Below are 18,061 nucleotides of genomic sequence, written 5' to 3' on the forward strand. Positions count from 1 at the left end.
TAGCTACTGGGATGTTCCCCAGGATGACCATAAAGGCTCCTTTCTTTCAAGTAGAGGGTGTCCAGGAGGAGTGAGTAGAGCCTTTTTGGTTTTAGCATAAATTGTCTGAATGCATTTAACTATGCTTCTGTACTGCCGGACTTGAAAACAGTCTTCTCTTTATGAATTTGGGAGAAAGCCACAAAATGTCTCTTACTAAAAATCCTAGTCCTATAAATATAGTACATTAGGGCTTGTTTTACATTCAAATTATGTAGAGCCCGTTTCACAACGGAGTCTAGTTGTGGGAATAAACAGGTAGGTCGACTGACTGATTACGATGAAATTGTGAGACTACCTTAGGTAGGAATTTGGGACTGATGTGGGGGACAACCCTGTCACAATGTATTTGTAAAAGAGGTTCTTCCAGGGTTATGCTTGAAGCTCACTGACACGCCTAAGTAAGGCAATTAGAAGTGCCACCTTCCAAGAGAGAAATCAAAGGGAGCAAGTGTGATGGGGCTCAAATAGAGGGCTCATGAGTTGTGCAAGTACAATGTTAAGATTCCATGAGGGTGCAGGTGGAACCTTGGGAGGATTCATTCTTGAGATCTGTAATAACTGGGATTTTGAAGACAGATGTGTTGTTTACTAGAAGTAGGTGTATGGAAGTAAAGGCTAGCCCAGACCTTTTTAAGAGGAGCAAGTAATGTTCTGTACTGTAGCTTTGAGTGGGGCAATTTGGTGTGAGTGACCATAGCAGATAAACCTTTTCAATTATGCAGCAGGTATTGGTGGTAGGTTTGTGGGCTTCCTTCATAACGCTCATGCACGTAGATGGACGATTATGGTATCCAAATTCTATAACCTCAGGAGCCAGTTCGGAAGGTCAAGGGACCTGGGTGCCTGATTTCTCCATGGTTCTGCGTGAGAAGGTCCAGCCTGTTAGGGCGCCTCTCATGCGAGACCAGAGAGGTCAAGCAGAGTTGTGAACCATGGGTGGCGAACCTATGGGGAGCTACCAAGCTGAGTGTGAGGGAGGTTTACCGAAGCCTTCAAACCACAAATGAAAGAGGAGGGAAGAGGAGAAAGGCGTAGGCAAATATCCCTGACCAATTCACCCATTGTGCATTGCTGCAGGACTGTGGGAACCTGGAGGCAAAGTTTGGGAATTTGGCATTTTCTGTGGTTGCAAACAGATCTATTTGAGGGAGTACCCATTTGTGAAAGCAACAAAGGACGACTTGGAGTTGGAGTTGGAGTTCCCACTCGTGGACTTGCTGCCGCATCCTGCCGAGTAGTTCGGCAAGATCGTGGTCCATGATCTGATATAACCGATAGCTGTGGAGAGCGTCCCACCAACCTAGTTTCTGAAGGTTGTATATGGCTGTCATATGGTCTGTCCGTATAAGGACAGCCATGCCTAGCCAGTGAGGCAGGAAGGCTTTTCAATGCTAGTTTAACAGCTAAAACCTCCAGGTAGTTGATGTGGAGGCACTGGTATTTGGTCTCCCACAGACCCTATACAGTAAGATCCTGCAAGTGTGCGCCCCCACCATGAGTGTGACGCATCCATTGTAATGATGGTCTGTGGAACAGAGGAAAGGCTACCCAAGCAACAGGTTTTTGGTGTTCCACCACTGCAGAGAGCGATGTATGACAGACGATCAACGCTAGATCATCCCAATGACCCTCTGTCTGAGATAACTGTTGCACTAAACATTACTGCAACAGATGCATGAGAAGCCTTACATGAGGTACTAAGGCTATGCCGGAGGCCATCATGCCTAAGATGCCCGACCGTCCTGACAGTTATTGAACTGGTTGGAACATGGCAATCAGTGCTTGAAAAGACTGGATCCTTGCAGAATTAGGATAGGCTAAGCTTACCACTGTGTTAAGCATAAGCCCTAGGTAAGGCTGGATCTGTAGGAGGTGGGATTTTGTGGCTTTGATGGTAAACCTCCATCGATGAAGTAGATTGATTGTGGCTTGTGAGTGTTTGCACTGCTGACGGGTGGCAGCTTTGATGAGGCAATTGTCCAGTTATGGGAAACCGTGAATATGGAGATGGGCAGCTACCACTGGAAGGAATTTGGTGAATACCCAAGGTGCAGTAGTGGCCCTAAAGGGAAGGACTTTGAACTGATAGTGGAGATGGACGATGAGCAAGATGTATTGGAATTTGGAAGTAGGTATCCTTTGGGTTTAGCGTAGCCATAATGTCTCTTTGCTGGAGAAGTGGGATGATAAAACTAAAGGTTTCAAAAATGTGCAAACAGAACCTGTTACACAAGTCAGGGTGCACTAAAGGTTTACCATGCGAAGTGCTCTCACAGGGTCTATTTGTTTAGTGGCCTGAGGTCAAGGATTATCCTGAGGGACCAGTCTTCTTGGATATGAGGAAGTAAAGGGAGTACATTCCTGTACCTTGCTGATGGTTGGGGACGCGTTCACTAGCTCCTTTGAGAAAGAGGGTTTTGAACTCTTTGAATAGTGTTTGATGTTCGCAGTTAGCCTGTGTTTCCAAGGTAGAATGGTTCGAGGGATGGAAATGAGCTCAGACAACCATGTTGGATAATATTTTTTCTAGAGGATAGTCCACCTGTGGGCCAAAAAGTTGATTCCATCAAAAGGCATGTTCAGCAGATTTTGCTGAACCTCCAGCTTAAAGCCAGAAATACGTAGCTGTGCATGTCTGCAGAGATTATTATTATTCGCCCTCCTAGATGCGGAGTCACCCGAGTCCAGGGTGCAGCAAATAGAAGCATTAAAAAAGGAACTTGCCCGCTGATATTTCCTGGCCACGTTTCCTATGCTTCTTGTGAAGATATTGGAGAAGCTCCTCCATTCTGTCCCAGTGGGCACAGTGATATCATGCACGGAAGCCCATGGAATTAGCAATATGCCAGTGGTTGGCTGATTGCACGTACACCCTTTTCCATGCCACGTCTATGTGTTGGCTCTTTTTATCTGGCGGTGGGGCATCTCCACTGACCTGGATGTTTGCTTGTTTACAGGCAGAGGCGATGGCTAGTGAGTTGGGCGGGAGATGACCATGAATAAATATTGGTCAGAGCCTAAGAACTATGTCTGGAAGGTTTCTTCGGCGCTGAGCTGGTAAGGTAATGACTTTATTGCATGATTGATTAAAACCTTCGCAAACAAGTAAAACATTAATTCACAAGATGCAGCTTCTCCTTTAAAAAATGTTAAAAGATTGCAAATATGTTGTAGTTCAATAAAATTACAAAGGAATAAAAATGTATAGTTAAAATAGTTCTTCTTGGTTATAAAGATTAATCAGCATAGGGCTTGTTCTCATTGGCGGATCCACCCCAAGAAATGATATTTGTGGAGAGTACAAGTCAATGGGCTCAAAGCCAGGCCGTACTGACTGTTGGGAGCTTGGCAAACAAGGAGGTAATCATAGGACTTAATCAAAGCACTAGTAGAGACGGTTGTTGACCTTAACTCATAAGCACGCTAGCATAGGATAAAGACCAATGACTTAGGGGTCTTCCCGACTTAGCTTAGCGTTTGCTTCCCTCATAAACCGAACAAGGCTGCAGGACAGACGGATGTTGCTGCCCTCAAAATTTGGAGAACCCACTTGTTTGTTATTGACTGCCACTTTGGTAGAAATTGTGACAGTCGTCCCCCCACAGGTGTTAAATGGTCGAGGGAACTATGGGCAAGTCACTGTTTTGTATTAGAAGGAGAGGTACGTGTATTGGAACCTCTACCCCTGCCCTTGCTGTTTCCTCTGTAATTGCCTCTAAATAAGGTTTTGGAACCGGAGGGTTGATTATTACCCTTATAGGTGGATGCAGTGTCCATGGAAGTATTTTCGGATCATGTTCCATAAATGGAGCGCTGAAAGGATCCACAGCCTTGTGGAGACTGAAGGGCTCCCATGGATTTAGCCACTTCCGTATCCTCCTTCATTTTGACAAGTGAAGAGTCCACCACCGGCCCAAAAAGGTGTTCCTTATCAAAAGGTGCGTTTAATATTGAGGTCTGAAACTCCGGTTTAAACCCCGATATGCCCAGACAGGCGTTTCTTCTTAAAAGATCAATAGTGTTCACCGCTCTGGCAGATGTATCAGCAGCATCTAGGGAACATCTAATATGATTATTAACTGTCCCTCAAGTACAAGGTCTAGGCTTTAGATGTGTGTTCCTGGGGGAGAAAATGAATGAGCTGTTAGAGTTCATCCCAGTGTGTGTGGCCATATCTAGCTAACAATGTTTGAATATTACATATACGCCAAAAGTTAGCTACCTGGGAGGCTATCCTTTTCCCTGAAGCATCAAGGAGTTTTAATTCTGGGGTGGTGCATCTTCAGTAGTCTTGAGAGTTTGCCGTTTTACGTGCATTAGAAACAACTAATGAGTCTACGGGTAGTTGCCCTTTTATGTAGACTGGATCCGACTGAACAGGTTTGCATTTTTTATCTACCTTAGGGGTAAGGATACGTGCTTTGACAAGACCCTTAAAGATGTCGTCTACATGTCTGATCATTCCTTTTAACAATGGCAACATGTGTAGATTTCTTTGTGCTATTTAATGTCTAAAAAAGGAAGTCCTCTTCAAGGGATTCTTTATGGAGTTGGACCCCATGGTAATTAGCAGCCCTGCCTAAAAGTTCAATTTAGCCTACAGTGTCATCTGGTGGAGAGGGCCTAGTAGGATATAGGTCTGGATCATTGTCAGTGGGTGAGTCAGTGTTATAGTTATCCCACTTATCTGTAAGTCCTGGCTGATTGTCGTCATCACCCCCCCCCCCCATCACCCCGATTGTAAAAGTTTCTTCTTTAATGTAATATGGTATTCCTCTTCTGTAGTAGCACCCCTTTTTAAAGCTACTATGGTGGTAATATGTCCAGTTTTTGGATGTATGACCAGAATTTTCTGTTTAGGATCCGGTTTTTCGAGTGGATCACCGAAAGCACGCTTTTTAGGTGATTTTGGAGTTAGTCTGTTTTGGCGCAAAGGTTTTTTTAGCTTGGGTTTTCGTATCGGAGGTTGTTTTCGGCACAGAGTGGTGATGTTCGGTGTCAGACTTTGTCTTCGACCTGGAGGGCTTTGGCTCGGTGCCAGATTTGGCATGGGGCTTTACGGCGCCGGGAGGCTTTTTAATAGGCTTCGATGCTGAGCCTGTAGGCAGGGAATCAGAAGCACATTTTCGGTGCCGACCGGCGTCCGAGTTGGTTCGGAGCCTTCTTGTTCGATGGAACTGGAAGTTGGGGTGAGGTAGGGACTGTACTTACAGTACGTTGTCCATGCAGAATGTCTTCACCCTCGTCAGAGCGGTGTTCGGAAATGATGTCTTACTGTTCCTCATCGGCATCGATGAGGTCGCAGCCTTCTTCCTCCTCCGATTCAGGTCCGAAGAGATCCGGAATGGACTCTGGTTGTAGTCTCTGCATTTCGCGTAGACGGGCCCAACAATCAGGAAGAATCTTTTTGGCGCGTAAAGCTCGGCAGGCGTCGCTGTGTTCTTCACTGTGGTGAGGTGACAAACAAGTTGCACGCCTCGTGTGAGTCAGTACTCTGGTATTTTGCGTGGCACTGAGCGCAGAACTTAAAGGGAGTTCGTTCCATCGACTGCGAGTCGAACTAGGTTCTAGGCCCGACGGCCTACCACGAGCTCATCGATCGAAATTAGTTTGTCAATAACACATTCCGCGAAGAAAGGGGAACGCGATCGAAAACAATACCGTCAAGGGTGAATGTCTTAGGCGCCGAGAGGAACCGAAGAATCGGCATCGAACTGGAGCATACCAAGTCCCACCCAAACCCGATGGCTGAAAAAAAAAAAAACAATCTGAAGATGGAGTCGATGACCATGTGCACTATCACCGAAAGAAGGAGTCACCTACCTCGTGACTAGGAAGATTCTTCAAAGAAAAACAGAGTAAACACCCAGACCCAACACTAGATGACGATCTATGCATAAGCATGTGATCTACAGCTCACATGCCTCAAACACAGTGTACCCACGTTGTAACATACAGATCGGAGCATACCCACAGCTATTTAAGTACTGGAACAACATTAAATCTTGGTTTTAATATTTGAAATACTGGAAATCCTGCCACCACTGCCCCCAGATTTCTTAATTCTGGGGCCGTAACGTGGCTTTATAAATAAATTATTTGAACTCTGCATATCTGCCCATTGCTCTCAATTATTTTTCCATCAAGTGTTGGGGCTGAATTGATTTCCAAAGTTTTGCGTACACTTACCAGAGACTTTGTACTCTGACTACATCTAAGGTCATCTAGTAAGGCATGGACTATGCATGGTTAGAGGTCTGCTGGCCTACTGAGCATCTTTGAAACAGTAACAACGATCTGCAACCAGCAGGTAGCAAGCACTGTGCCGACCACGTTAAAAGGCCCCTACCTCCGTCCCACAATGGAAGGACTGCAGTGAGGGGACTGCTATCGTACCATAGTCTCTTGGGATTAAATAAGTCATATGTACACATTTAGGTTATATAAGCCTCAATCTGGCAGTTCCGCCAATCATTATCGTCCAGGGGGCCCACCGATGTCTCCCATATACCATTGGAGTCAACAAATAAGTAAAAGGAGTATGAATAGGAATCTGTACTACCTCAAAATCCTTATCCAGAAAACCAAGGATCACAAACTTCTGAAGGATTATACTCTGGAGGCTCAACTAGGTCTGCTTTATGGAATGTGAGGTCATGACGCAACTGCAGATACTTCTATTACTGTTGAATGTGCAGGATGACCTCAGTTTGAAATATTGAGAATGATTTAATCTGTGTACCTTCCTTGTCACATGTCACACAATTTCGAAATTCTGATTAGGCCTCACTTTTTGAACCCCCCCTCCACTGGGCACTGTATTTGAAACATGAGATACTCCACAGAGGCATTTCCATTCAAGGTCTGCCATACCAGTGGATCCACTGACGGACTCCAGAACAGTAAAACTACCTTGATTGCTTAAGGAAGGGAAGAGGTCATATGAGCACAGTATACGACTCCCAGGATAGTGTCACAACCCATCAGTTCCAGTTTAGTTCTATATTGGGTACTCACGCCTCACAAAAATCCAGTTGCTCAAAACAGAATATGCAAAGCCCAGTACTACAGCAGGAGGTCAGCTCGGGAGCCCTGACAGGATGATGTGCGCACAAGCACCCATCTTTAAATTTGCCGGCCGCACGCTTTGGGTCAAAGGGAATATTTTCAGACGGGAGGCTTACTGTGTTGAATTTTTCACTGCTCACACTCACCTTCAAGGCTCCCAGGTCACAGAACTGAAATAGCTGGCCTCTATGAAGAGGAACTGTACATTTGCTTGAGCCACACATCAAGTTGAGATGAAACACTTACCAAGGCAGGAAAAATGATTGTGGCCTTGTTGGTAACACCATAAGCAAAATCTCTTGCACTAAGCAGGAAGCTTTTGCAGAAGGACTGCAAGACTGGGGAAGAGGAATGAATATATATATATATATATATATATATATATATATATATATATATATATATATACATACACACATGCTTTGGTGGAAGATCTGCCCCTATAATCTGAAGAGGTTTAACTTGCATGGCAATCTCTTGTGAGGGTTTGCAGACATTTGTAGTAGGTCCAGCTATTATCGTCCAGACCATTCTAAACCAATGAAGATCACTGTTGCCAGGCCATTCCGGAAAGTAAAATGACTATTTGTATTAATGGTATCTTAGAAAAAGCACTGAGAAATTTCTTTTTGACCATTTCATCAAAAGGGCATTTTCAAGAGAAACTGGCTGTAGCAGCCTGGATGTAAAGTCTAGCCATGTTTTGGGACAAGCACAGTGAAAGGTGTTTGGTTTTAAAGTAAACTGTTGTCAAGAATTCATTGATCTTTATCTTTGCTGAACCTGCTTAGGAAGTCTGCCTGCTGGCTTAGAATTACTGGTAAATGCAATGTCTTAAAGTGACAGACCTCTGGGCAATGCCCACTTCTAAGACCGTGTATCTCTGGATAGAACAGGCTTGATCTTGTGCCTTCATTTCTGTTCCAGCTAATTCAATACTGTCCTCCTTAACAAGGATGTAGTGACGCTTATGTGATGTCAGATTCAAGATGGCCTACCCACATTGAGAGAGGAACATCTTTTACAATTGTTTGCAGTGATGGGTGGTGATGAAAGGGGACACCTAGAAAATCAGCTCATTTGCACCGAGAGACTGTTTTGTTTCAGCTACAGAGATAAAGTGTCATCCCAGTTCTCCTTTGCTGACCTTCCAAGCATCAATGCTAGTTTTGCATTCAGTACAAGACCACTCCCACTGTCAAATTTAGATAGGAAACACCTATCAAAGGCTATACATAGTTTATTTATCCAAAGAAATTAACATCCATCTGCCTGCAGCAGACGGCTGCTGCATTTTGCTTTAGGGATGTATTTTTGCAATCTAGTCACAAGAGGGATACGATTGAGGCTCCAGGACTAGGTTAAGTTGCAATGCGTATACCAAGATATTTAAAACAGTCAGGAGGGGAATAGTTCTGCATCCCAATATCCAAGGCCTCTACTTTCATGTGATTGAGCAGGGACATCTGAAATTGTCAGCTGGCACTGGAGGTGGTGGAAATTACTGCCAGCATGTTGCCGCTCCACAATGGAACATGAAATAACTTTGTTGCTTGGTGTGCAGAAAACATTGTAGGCCTCTTGCAGTCTAAGTTGTCCCAGGTCTTGCAGTTTGCACTTTCTCTTCCCAGCAGGGAATTATAAAGCACATTGCTGCTCTAAAATGGCTTCCCAGCCAGGCTGACTGAAAAGACTACAAAGGAACCCCACTGAACATAAAAAAAGCTAAGTTAACGGTCTTCTGATAGTCGCACTAGGGTTATGGTGGAGCGAAGGGAAAGGGGTATTTGGCTACGTTGCCAGCATTCTTCTGCTGTCAATTGTGATGTATTTTCTGAAAGGGTTGACAAATCTGTATCTTTCAACAGACTTCGTTGTGCCCAATGGGACCTTAATTTAGTTGTAACTGTTCTCATGGGTACAGTTCTAAGAATGCTTTTTTGGTGGCTTTCCCTTCGGCTAGATGGGCGAGTTACAATATTATTTCCTGTACACATTGTCCCACAATTTATCCTGACAAACTTGTGCTGCAAACCCTGCCCCATCCTACTAAGGAGAAGGGTTTGTACAGACTGGATCCAAGGCAGGCAGTAAAGTACTACATAAACCACACCGAGGACACAGGCCTGGATGACCGGCTATATGTGAGGTACTGTGGTGCCAAGAAAGGCAAAGCTGTGCAGAAAAGGACCATGTTCAGGCGCATCATCCTCTGCATTAAGACCCGCTACTCTCTGACCAAGGATTAGCCTCCAGAAGGGATCAGGGCCACATCCATCACTTCTGCCTTTGCAAGAGGAGTATCAATTGCAGAGATATGCAAGACAAACACATGGGCATCCATATATATACCTTTGCCAAGCATTACTGTCTGAATTCCAACGTGCGCAAAGATAGTCACTTTGCCAGATCAGTCAGGATTTCTTTGTATAATCTATAAACCCACCTCCTAGATGGGGTATTGTTCTTTAATCTATTCTACAGGTGAGGAAATCTGTGGGTAGAAGTATCCATCAGAAGAAAACGTTACCTGGGATAACGATCACTTTGATGGATATTCTATCTACTTTCAGATTCCTTACCGATCCGCTTCCCCTTTTAATGGACTGTTAGAAAGAAAGTTAATAAGACCCCAAATTATGTTTGGTGTTGCACTATATTGATGTCAGTCTGTCTGCTCGCCTTGAAAGCAGGGAAGAAAATGGATGTAAACTGACGTTGTGCCGGCATGGGTGCTTTATTGCTTTGGTAAAGTAATTTACCAATTCTTCCAGTGTCGACACAAAGCCAGCGCCCCTTATCGAGGACGTGAGAGCTTTAACTTTCCGGATCCAGTCTGATGCCTGGGTTTATTTCACATGTGAGAAATCTGCAGTATCCACTGGAAAGGTAGTTAAGTACGCATCTGGCTACACTTTTCCTTATTGCTTTTACATGTTAGGGATCAGCATGTAATATAGTTGTTGCAAGGTGGTTTAGGGAAATAAAATGTATATATTTGATTTAAAGTATTCCAGTTTTGCCACACGCAACAAGGAATAATTCGACCATTAATGAAGATTCTACAATAGAGAGTGGCAATATGGATTAGTTACTTACCTGTAATCCTAGTTCTCTTCCAGGGGTATCCTCAAAGTCATAAGCATTAGAATATTCCCGCGCATGGGCGGGAATATTCTAATGCTTATGACTATTGATGAAGATCCCCTGGAAGAGAACAGAAGTTATCAGTAATTAAAGGTTTTTATTGATTTCAAAAGCGCAAATCTTTAACCAATTATCTCCCACTGCAAAATAGGTTTATAACCTATTGTTTTCTGAGATCCTCACATAACAGGATATTTAAAGCATGTACATATTTTAGTAAATCCAACCCAACTTTTAGCATTCCCCTAACAGACAAAAATATAGACTCACTGTTAATATTCTGTGAAAGAAACTCCTCCCTCTGCATATGCAGTGAAGCAGACCCCAGCAAGGGAGAGTCTATGATGTTGCTGCTACTTCCATTATCAACAGATCTGCTGGACTCGGTGTTTGGGCCGTCATTCTCCAGGCCTTTCAATGTCGCAGGTGCACCAGGAGAGTGTAACATCATAGATGGCTTTTTAATTAGTGATTCCCGGTCACTAGAGTGAGCCCCTTTGCGAAATTTTTTGGTGAACGGTCTCCCTCCTTGGATGTAGCTGCGGTAGGCTCCAGCCTTTTGAGGCCTGTGTTTGATCCACTCAGTCAGCGTCTCAATTGGTGAACCATTGACACACCACTCTGTCACACCAAACTGGCGAAGGTGAGCACGGGCATGACTAGCTAGGGCTTTACGGTTCTCGAAGTAGAGGCCACAGAGCTCACAACAGGCTTCAGATGCTGAAAAAAAAAAGTGATGAATGAGAATCAAGACAGGTTGTGCACAAGTCAACCTGAGATCAAAATTGCACTTTACTGTGAAATGCTACAGTCAAAAGGAAAATGCTACTTATTCTGTAACTATCCGTTCATAGCTAGTCATGCTGTAGATTCATATACTCTGCATGCTCCTGCCATCTAGTGTTGGGTGCAGATGTTTGCAAGTCTTTTCTTTGAAGACGTTTCAAGTAATGAGACTCCTGGGGACTCCATTTCTAGCTTACGATGCACAAGTACAAAGACTCCACCTCAGATGGTTTTTCTCTTTCCCAGTGGGAGAGTAATGTTGGAGGAGAGTAGTAACATAAAAGACAATAAGGATTGTTTAATTTGAGAAGTGTAATAACACCCAAGATCATAGTTTGCTTGGAAGAGGAGGGTGAGCACTAGTGACTCTACAGCACTACAAGCTATGTACAGGTTACAAGGCTAGTACAAATTTTCGTTCACAGAATGTGAAGCTGTAGTTATCCAGTATTATGGGTGTCTTTCATAGATTCACATGCCTGAATCATTCCCCGTCGTCAAGACGGGAGTCTCCGGTACATAGAAAAGTAATGTCTTATAACATACATAGAGAATAGTAGGCCTAACCTTAGTAACCTATCCATGTCCTTTTGTAAAAAGGACCAAACTCTAGAGAAGAGCCAATCAGCTATCACCTCCCTCTAGAACCTTCCTGGCAGGAGCCTCAGTTCCTCAGATTTTCTACCGCACGTTGTGCTAAGGGAGTCTCCTCTGAGCTCTGCTCAGATTGTGTTTTTTCACTTCATTAAATGACTTTGTTGTCAGGGATTCTTTTCTAATATGGATTATCTTCAAATACATTCTTTAAAGAAGGTCTGGTACAGGCCAAAGACTGCAAGGTATGTCACACTTTCTCAAGTAAGTTTTTGAGAGGTCGTGAAGGGTGATTTTTAGGTCTCGTGACCTATCAATGCGCATGCGCATTGAGAGAAGCGAGACTATAGGGCTTTAAACAAAGCTTAACTAACTGTGGCGATTTGGTGCTGTGCCCGTGGCTTTTAGGTCAATGCGCAAGCGCATTGACCTAAAATGCGTGTGCACAGCATCAAATCGCCAGCCATCTGTTCCCCAGCTTGGATCTCCTGGCTGCTCCTCCCCTAATTATCCGCACATCAAAGGCTGCTCCCGCCCCCTGCTTCACACTTCAAACGAATGCTACCGAGAGCATTTCCCAGCCGGCCGCTTTTAATTTCATTTCGCCAGCAGTTCCCCCTCCTCCCTCTCCTGACTTTCTCCTGCCTGCCACACCAATCCAAACTGAGGCGCTGCTGCTCCAGTCCCTGTATTACTCCCACTCATCTATGATTAGGAATAAAAGACTGTCGGTTAAAAACAGTTTCAAGATAAAAATGGTTTCCCATTACTTTTGCAGAATGTTCTGCATTTCCTTAACCGCCTCCAACTCTCCGACTTTCACATGCACATACCACTTTGCTGATACTGACCGAGACATGCGCTTTATAAGCAGGAAATAGAATTCTACAGGAAACAATACTACCGAAGACCATTCGAGGGTGTGAGCTCAATGCCACCGAAGAGTACGTACAATTATTATACTTAAAGTTCAGTCAACTACCCTTGATGCACGGACAACCTTTGAAGAAAGTGAAAAGCATGTACCCTCACCCTCACCCTCACTCACCCTCAACCCCTCACCCTCACTCTCAACCCCTCACCCTCACTCACCCTCAACCCCTCACCCTCCCTCAACCCCTCACCCTCACTCACCCTCAACCCCTCACCCCCTCACCCTCAACCCCTCACTCACCCTCAACCCCTCACTCACACTCACCCTCACTCACCCTCAACCCCTCACCCTCACTCACCCTCAACCCCTCACCCTCACCCTCAACCCCTCACCCTCACTCCCCCTCAACCCCTCACTCACCCTCAACCCCTCACCCACCCTCAACCCCTCACCCTCACTCACCCACCCTCAACCCCTCACCCTCACCCACCCTCAACCCCTCACTCACCCTCAACCCCTCACTCACCCTCAACCCCTCACCCACCCTCAACCCCTCACCCTCACCCACCCTCAACCCCTCACTCACCCTCAACCCCTCACCCTCACTCACCCTCAACCCCTCACCCTCACTCACCCACCCTCAACCCCTCACTCTCACCCACCCTCAACCCCTCACTCACCCTCAACCCCTCACTCACCCTCAACCCCTCACCCTCAACCCCTCACCCTCACTCACCCTCACCCTCAACCCCTCACCCTCACTCACCCACCCTCAACCCCTCACCCCACCCACCCTCAACCCCTCACCCTCACTCACCCTCAACCCCTCACTCACCCTCAACCCCACTCACCCTCACTCTCTCACCCTCAACCCCTCACTCACCCTCACTCTCTCACCCTCAATCCCTCACTCACCCTCAACCCCTCACCCTCACTCACCCTCAACCCCTCACCCTCTCTCTCACCCTCACTCACTCATCCTCAACCCCTCACTCACCCCCTCACCCTCAACCCTCACTCACCCTCAACCCCTCACCCACAACCCTCAACCTCACTCACCCTCACTCACCCTCAACCTCACTCACCCTCAACCCCTCACTCACCCTCAACCCCTCACTCACCCTCAACCCCTCACTCACCCTCAACCTCACTCACCCTCACTCACCCTACCTCACCCTCAACCCCTCACTCACCCTCACCCCCTCAACCCCTCACTCACCCTCACTCTCACTCACCCTCAACCCCTCACTCACCCTCAACCTCTCACCCTCACTCACCCTCCCCCTCACTCACCCTCACCCACCCTCACTCACCCTCAACCCCTCACCCTCACTCACCCTCAACCCCTCACCCTCAACCCCTCACTCACCCTCAACCCCTCACTCACCCTCAACCCCTCACCCCCTCACTCACCCTCACAACACATTGTGTTACAATAGGTGTCACATTTGCGAAAGATAAAACTATTGGCATTGTAAATAACAAAGCTATTAATTTCGCTATTTTCAAAACAAGCACATAAATAAAAAATGTGTCCTTTACAATACCAATAGCTCAAACTTTCCTAATGCGAGACCTATTGCATTGCTGTGCTTCTCTCCCCTGCTGCACTCTCCTGCTCTCTAGAGATGTGGCCTAACGACCAGAGCTGCCATCTAAGTCACGTAAATACAAAACATGTTGCATTCCAAATGCTATAGGTGTCACATTCGCGAAAGTTATAACTATTGGCATTGTAAATGACAAAGCCATCAATTTAGCAATTTTAAAAACCAACAAATAAATAAAATATGTCATTTACAAGACCAATAACTCCAACTTTTCTAATGCGAGACCTATTGCATTTGCAATGCTTGTTAATATGGTGTCAAACACTAAGACCAGAAAGGAGGTTTTTTATTTTCTCCAGTGACCGTGATGAGGCGTTATCCTCAACGTCTAGGAGACCTCAAAAGAGAAGAGAATCTCCCCAGACTCATTCCTCAGGGGAACATCCTGAGAAGGCCCTCAAAAAGACCACTCATGGGTCTTCTGGGCGCAGTTCTTAAAAATCTCCTCACTCTGTGGATAAGGAGAGTAAAGGACTTGCTTTTGGAGAAAAATCCGGTAAAAAAGACGTCTTCTGAGCCGTCAAAATCACCTCCTCTGGTCATAGGACCCTTCAGGAAGGCGTCTTCTATTCCTGCTGAAGTAAAGACTAAGAAGCCAACATAGTCAAGGGGATCGTCGACGAAGAAACAATCATTGCCTATTACAGCCTCTTCGTCTACGATGGCCTCATCTACGATGGCCTCATCTACGACGGCCTCATCTACGACGGCCTCATCTACGACGGCCTCATCTACGACGGCCTCATCTACGACGGCCTCATCTACGACGGCCTCATCTACAACGGGCTCGTCGACGATGGCCGTCGTCGACGAGGCCGTCGTCGACGGCTCGTCTACGATGGCCTCGTCGACGACGGCTCGTCTACGATGGCTCGTCGACGACGGCTCGTCTACGATGGCTCGTCGACGATGGCCTGTTTACGGCGTAGACGACGGCCTCGTCTACAATGGCTCGTCTACAATGGCTCGTCTACGACTGCTCGTCGACGACGACGGCCTCGTCTGGCTGCTCGTCTAGGATGGCCTGTTTACGGCGTCGACGATGGCCTCGTCTACGATGGCTTGTCTATGATGGCTCGTCTACGACTGCGTCGTCGACGACGGCCTCGTCTCTGACTGCTAGTCTACGATGGCCTGTCTATGGCGTAGACGATGGCCTCGTCTATGATGGCCTCATCTACCAGGGCTCGTCTTCGATGGCTCATCTACGAAGGTATCGTCATCGACGGCCTCGTCTATGACTGCTCGTCTATGACGGCCTGTCTACGGCGTCGACGATGGCCTAGTCTGCAATGGCCTAGTCTTCGATGGCCTCGTCTACCATGGCCTCATCTACGATTGCTCCTCTACGATGGCTCGTTGTCGACGGCCTCGTCTACGACGGATCATCTGATGTCGCCTACGACGGCCTAGTCTATGACTGCTCGTCTACGACGGCATAGTCTATGACGCCGATCTCGTCGACGAGGGAAATTCTGACAATTTTGGAATCTCTTATAATGTGGTAGAGAGGGCTGCTCAACGTTGTAAGATCCCAATGGTCTCTCAAAAACAGGTCTGCTTCTTGTATGACTTCACAGAACCTCTCAAGAAGGCAGTAAGGTCAATACCTATTATCGATTACCTATAGTCAGAAGGGGTAAAGGTCATGCAGAACCCCTCCTCTGTATCACCAGTGATCCCTCAGTTGGATAAGAAGTATAGGGCGCCAGATACAGCACCAGCGTGTTTAACAGGACATCCTAAGCCGGACTCCGTGGTGAAACAGGCGGCCCAGAAGACCTCCAGGAATCCTTCGGCCCCTTTGTCGCTTCCTCCTGGTAAGGAGGCAAGAAGAGTGGACAACATTGGGAACAGGTTTTCCTCAATATCGGCAATGACGGTAAAGGCCGAAAACACCCTAGCGCTCTTGGGACGCTATAATAGGCAATTGTGGGCACACATAGCCCCATAGCTGTCGGAATTGCCAGATTCATCCAAAGAGGAAGTAAAGAGGATTCTGCTAGATGATGAAGCATCGACGTCAGAAACTATAGACTGCGCGATGGATATCGCTACGACAGGGTTCCACCAGTTGGCTGGAGCAGCAGTCTTGCGGCTCCAAGTATGGCTAAAGGCAACCTCTTTCCGTCCTGAGGTGCAAACAAAGATTTTTGACATGCCATATGTTAGCCAGTTACTATTTGGCACACAAAATTGACGAAGCAGACACTGCGAGACCTTTGGGCACTCTTCAGTATAAGAACCAGTCCTTTAGTAGAAATAGAGGAAGAGGACAGTCTTCCTACAGAGGAAATTATTAATACAGGTCTTCCTGCCCTTCAGGCCAGAGTAGACCGCAATACCAACAGCGCCAACAACAGCAAAACATGCAATCCTCTTTTGGGAGGTCGTCCTTTCAAGGTACAGGACAGCGGAAATAACAAAAATCTACGGCTGCTTCTATGAGAGGTCTCGATTATGCTGCAGAACGGAGCAATAGAGAGTACCTCCATCTCAGAAGGGAAAAGAGTTTTATTCCTACTTCTTTTGATCCAGAAAAAAGACAAGAAGTGGAGACCAATCTTGGACCTTAGGGCCCTCAACAAATTCCTAAGAAGTAGTTGTTTCGCATGGTAACGATCCAGGAGGTCTTGCAACTACTGTAACAGCAGGATTTTAGGGCGTCCCTAGACATACAGGACGCTTACTTCGATATCCCAATTCACAGGAATCACAAAAAGGTACTTGCGATCTGCAGTAGCGGGCAGACACTTGCAGTTTCGCGTTCTGCCCTTCGAGCTCAAGTCTGCACCGCACATATTCACGAAATGTCGTAGCCCGGTGGCGGCATATCTCAGACAGTGCCATCACCAAGTCTTTCTGTATCTGCATGACTGGCTGGTCAGGGCTCGATCCTTAGAAGACGCGTCCAGGTCTTCCAACGCCTGTTTAAAGCTTTTCGATTGCTAGGGTCTCACCCTCAATCAGGAAAAATCGGTCCTACAACCTTCTCAGTGCATCAGTTTCCTAGGTGCAACCCTGGACACACGGTCAGCAAAAGCTTTCCCATCCAGAGAGAGGATGTACAAGCCCCTTGCACTAGCTGCTATAGTAGCCTCGAAGAAAGTCTTGACAGTCCGTCTCTTCAAATCCCTCCTGGGGATGATGTCAGCGTGTATCCTCCTGATTCCTCACTGTCGACTACGAATGAGGAATCTACAGGAGGCGCTCTCGAAGCAGTGGGTCCAATGCACAGGGTCATTCGACGACCACATAAAAGTGAATCCTCAGATGGTCGGAGCCCTGCAATGGTGGATGTCATCTCAAGGCTGGTCATTCCTGCTTCCGGCTGTTCCTCATGTTGTCACAACAGGCGCCTCCTTGGAAGGCTGGGGAGCTTTTCTGCAAGAGCTACAGATAAGCGGGTAGAGGTCTTCTATGGAGAAGAAACTACATATCAATCTGCTCGAACTGCGGGCGGTCTTCCTGGCCCTTCAAGCTTTCCTGCCAAGAATAAAACATTCCCTGGTGCTCATCCGGACAGACAACACCACGACTAAGCACTACCTCAACAAAGAGGGAGCGACACGCTCGCTGACACACTCTCGCGAGTTGCAAAAAATAATCTGGAATTGGCTCATACTCCACAATATAACCCTAGGAGGGGAATATGTCCCAGGCACTGACAATGTGCTCACCGACGTGTTGAGCAGGCAGAAAACATCGTCACACGAGTGGGAGCTAGATCAACAAATTATCGACCAGATCTTCTCCAGATGGGGCACGCCGCAAATCGATCTATTTGCGACGACAATGAACGCCAAATGCCCACACTTTGCAAGTTGGCATCCCCAGTCAGGGTCTCTAGGGAATGCATTTTCCATCGCATGGCGCAACGACGTTGCGTACGCCTTTCCGCCATCCCTGATGCTTCCCAGAGTCCTCAGGAAACTTTAGG

The 18,061-nt window shown here is 46.6% G+C and overlaps 1 protein-coding gene across 12 annotated transcripts in view; it reads right to left on the reverse strand.

Annotated features, from left to right (window-relative positions):
* WIZ (WIZ zinc finger) overlaps nucleotides 1-18,061 on the reverse strand; it is a 731,163-nt gene that overhangs the window by 129,045 nt on the left and 584,057 nt on the right. For all 12 annotated transcript variants that reach the window (XM_078681999.1, XM_078681984.1, XM_078682013.1 and 9 more), the window contains one exon: nucleotides 10,528-10,977. In XM_078681999.1, coding sequence (XP_078538125.1) covers nucleotides 10,528-10,977 — 450 coding nt within the window. The remainder of the gene's footprint in view (nucleotides 1-10,527; nucleotides 10,978-18,061) is intronic.

This window comes from Lissotriton helveticus, chromosome 1_1 (genome assembly GCF_964261635.1).
Source record: "Lissotriton helveticus chromosome 1_1, aLisHel1.1, whole genome shotgun sequence".
NCBI classification, from domain to species: domain Eukaryota; kingdom Metazoa; phylum Chordata; class Amphibia; order Caudata; family Salamandridae; genus Lissotriton; species Lissotriton helveticus.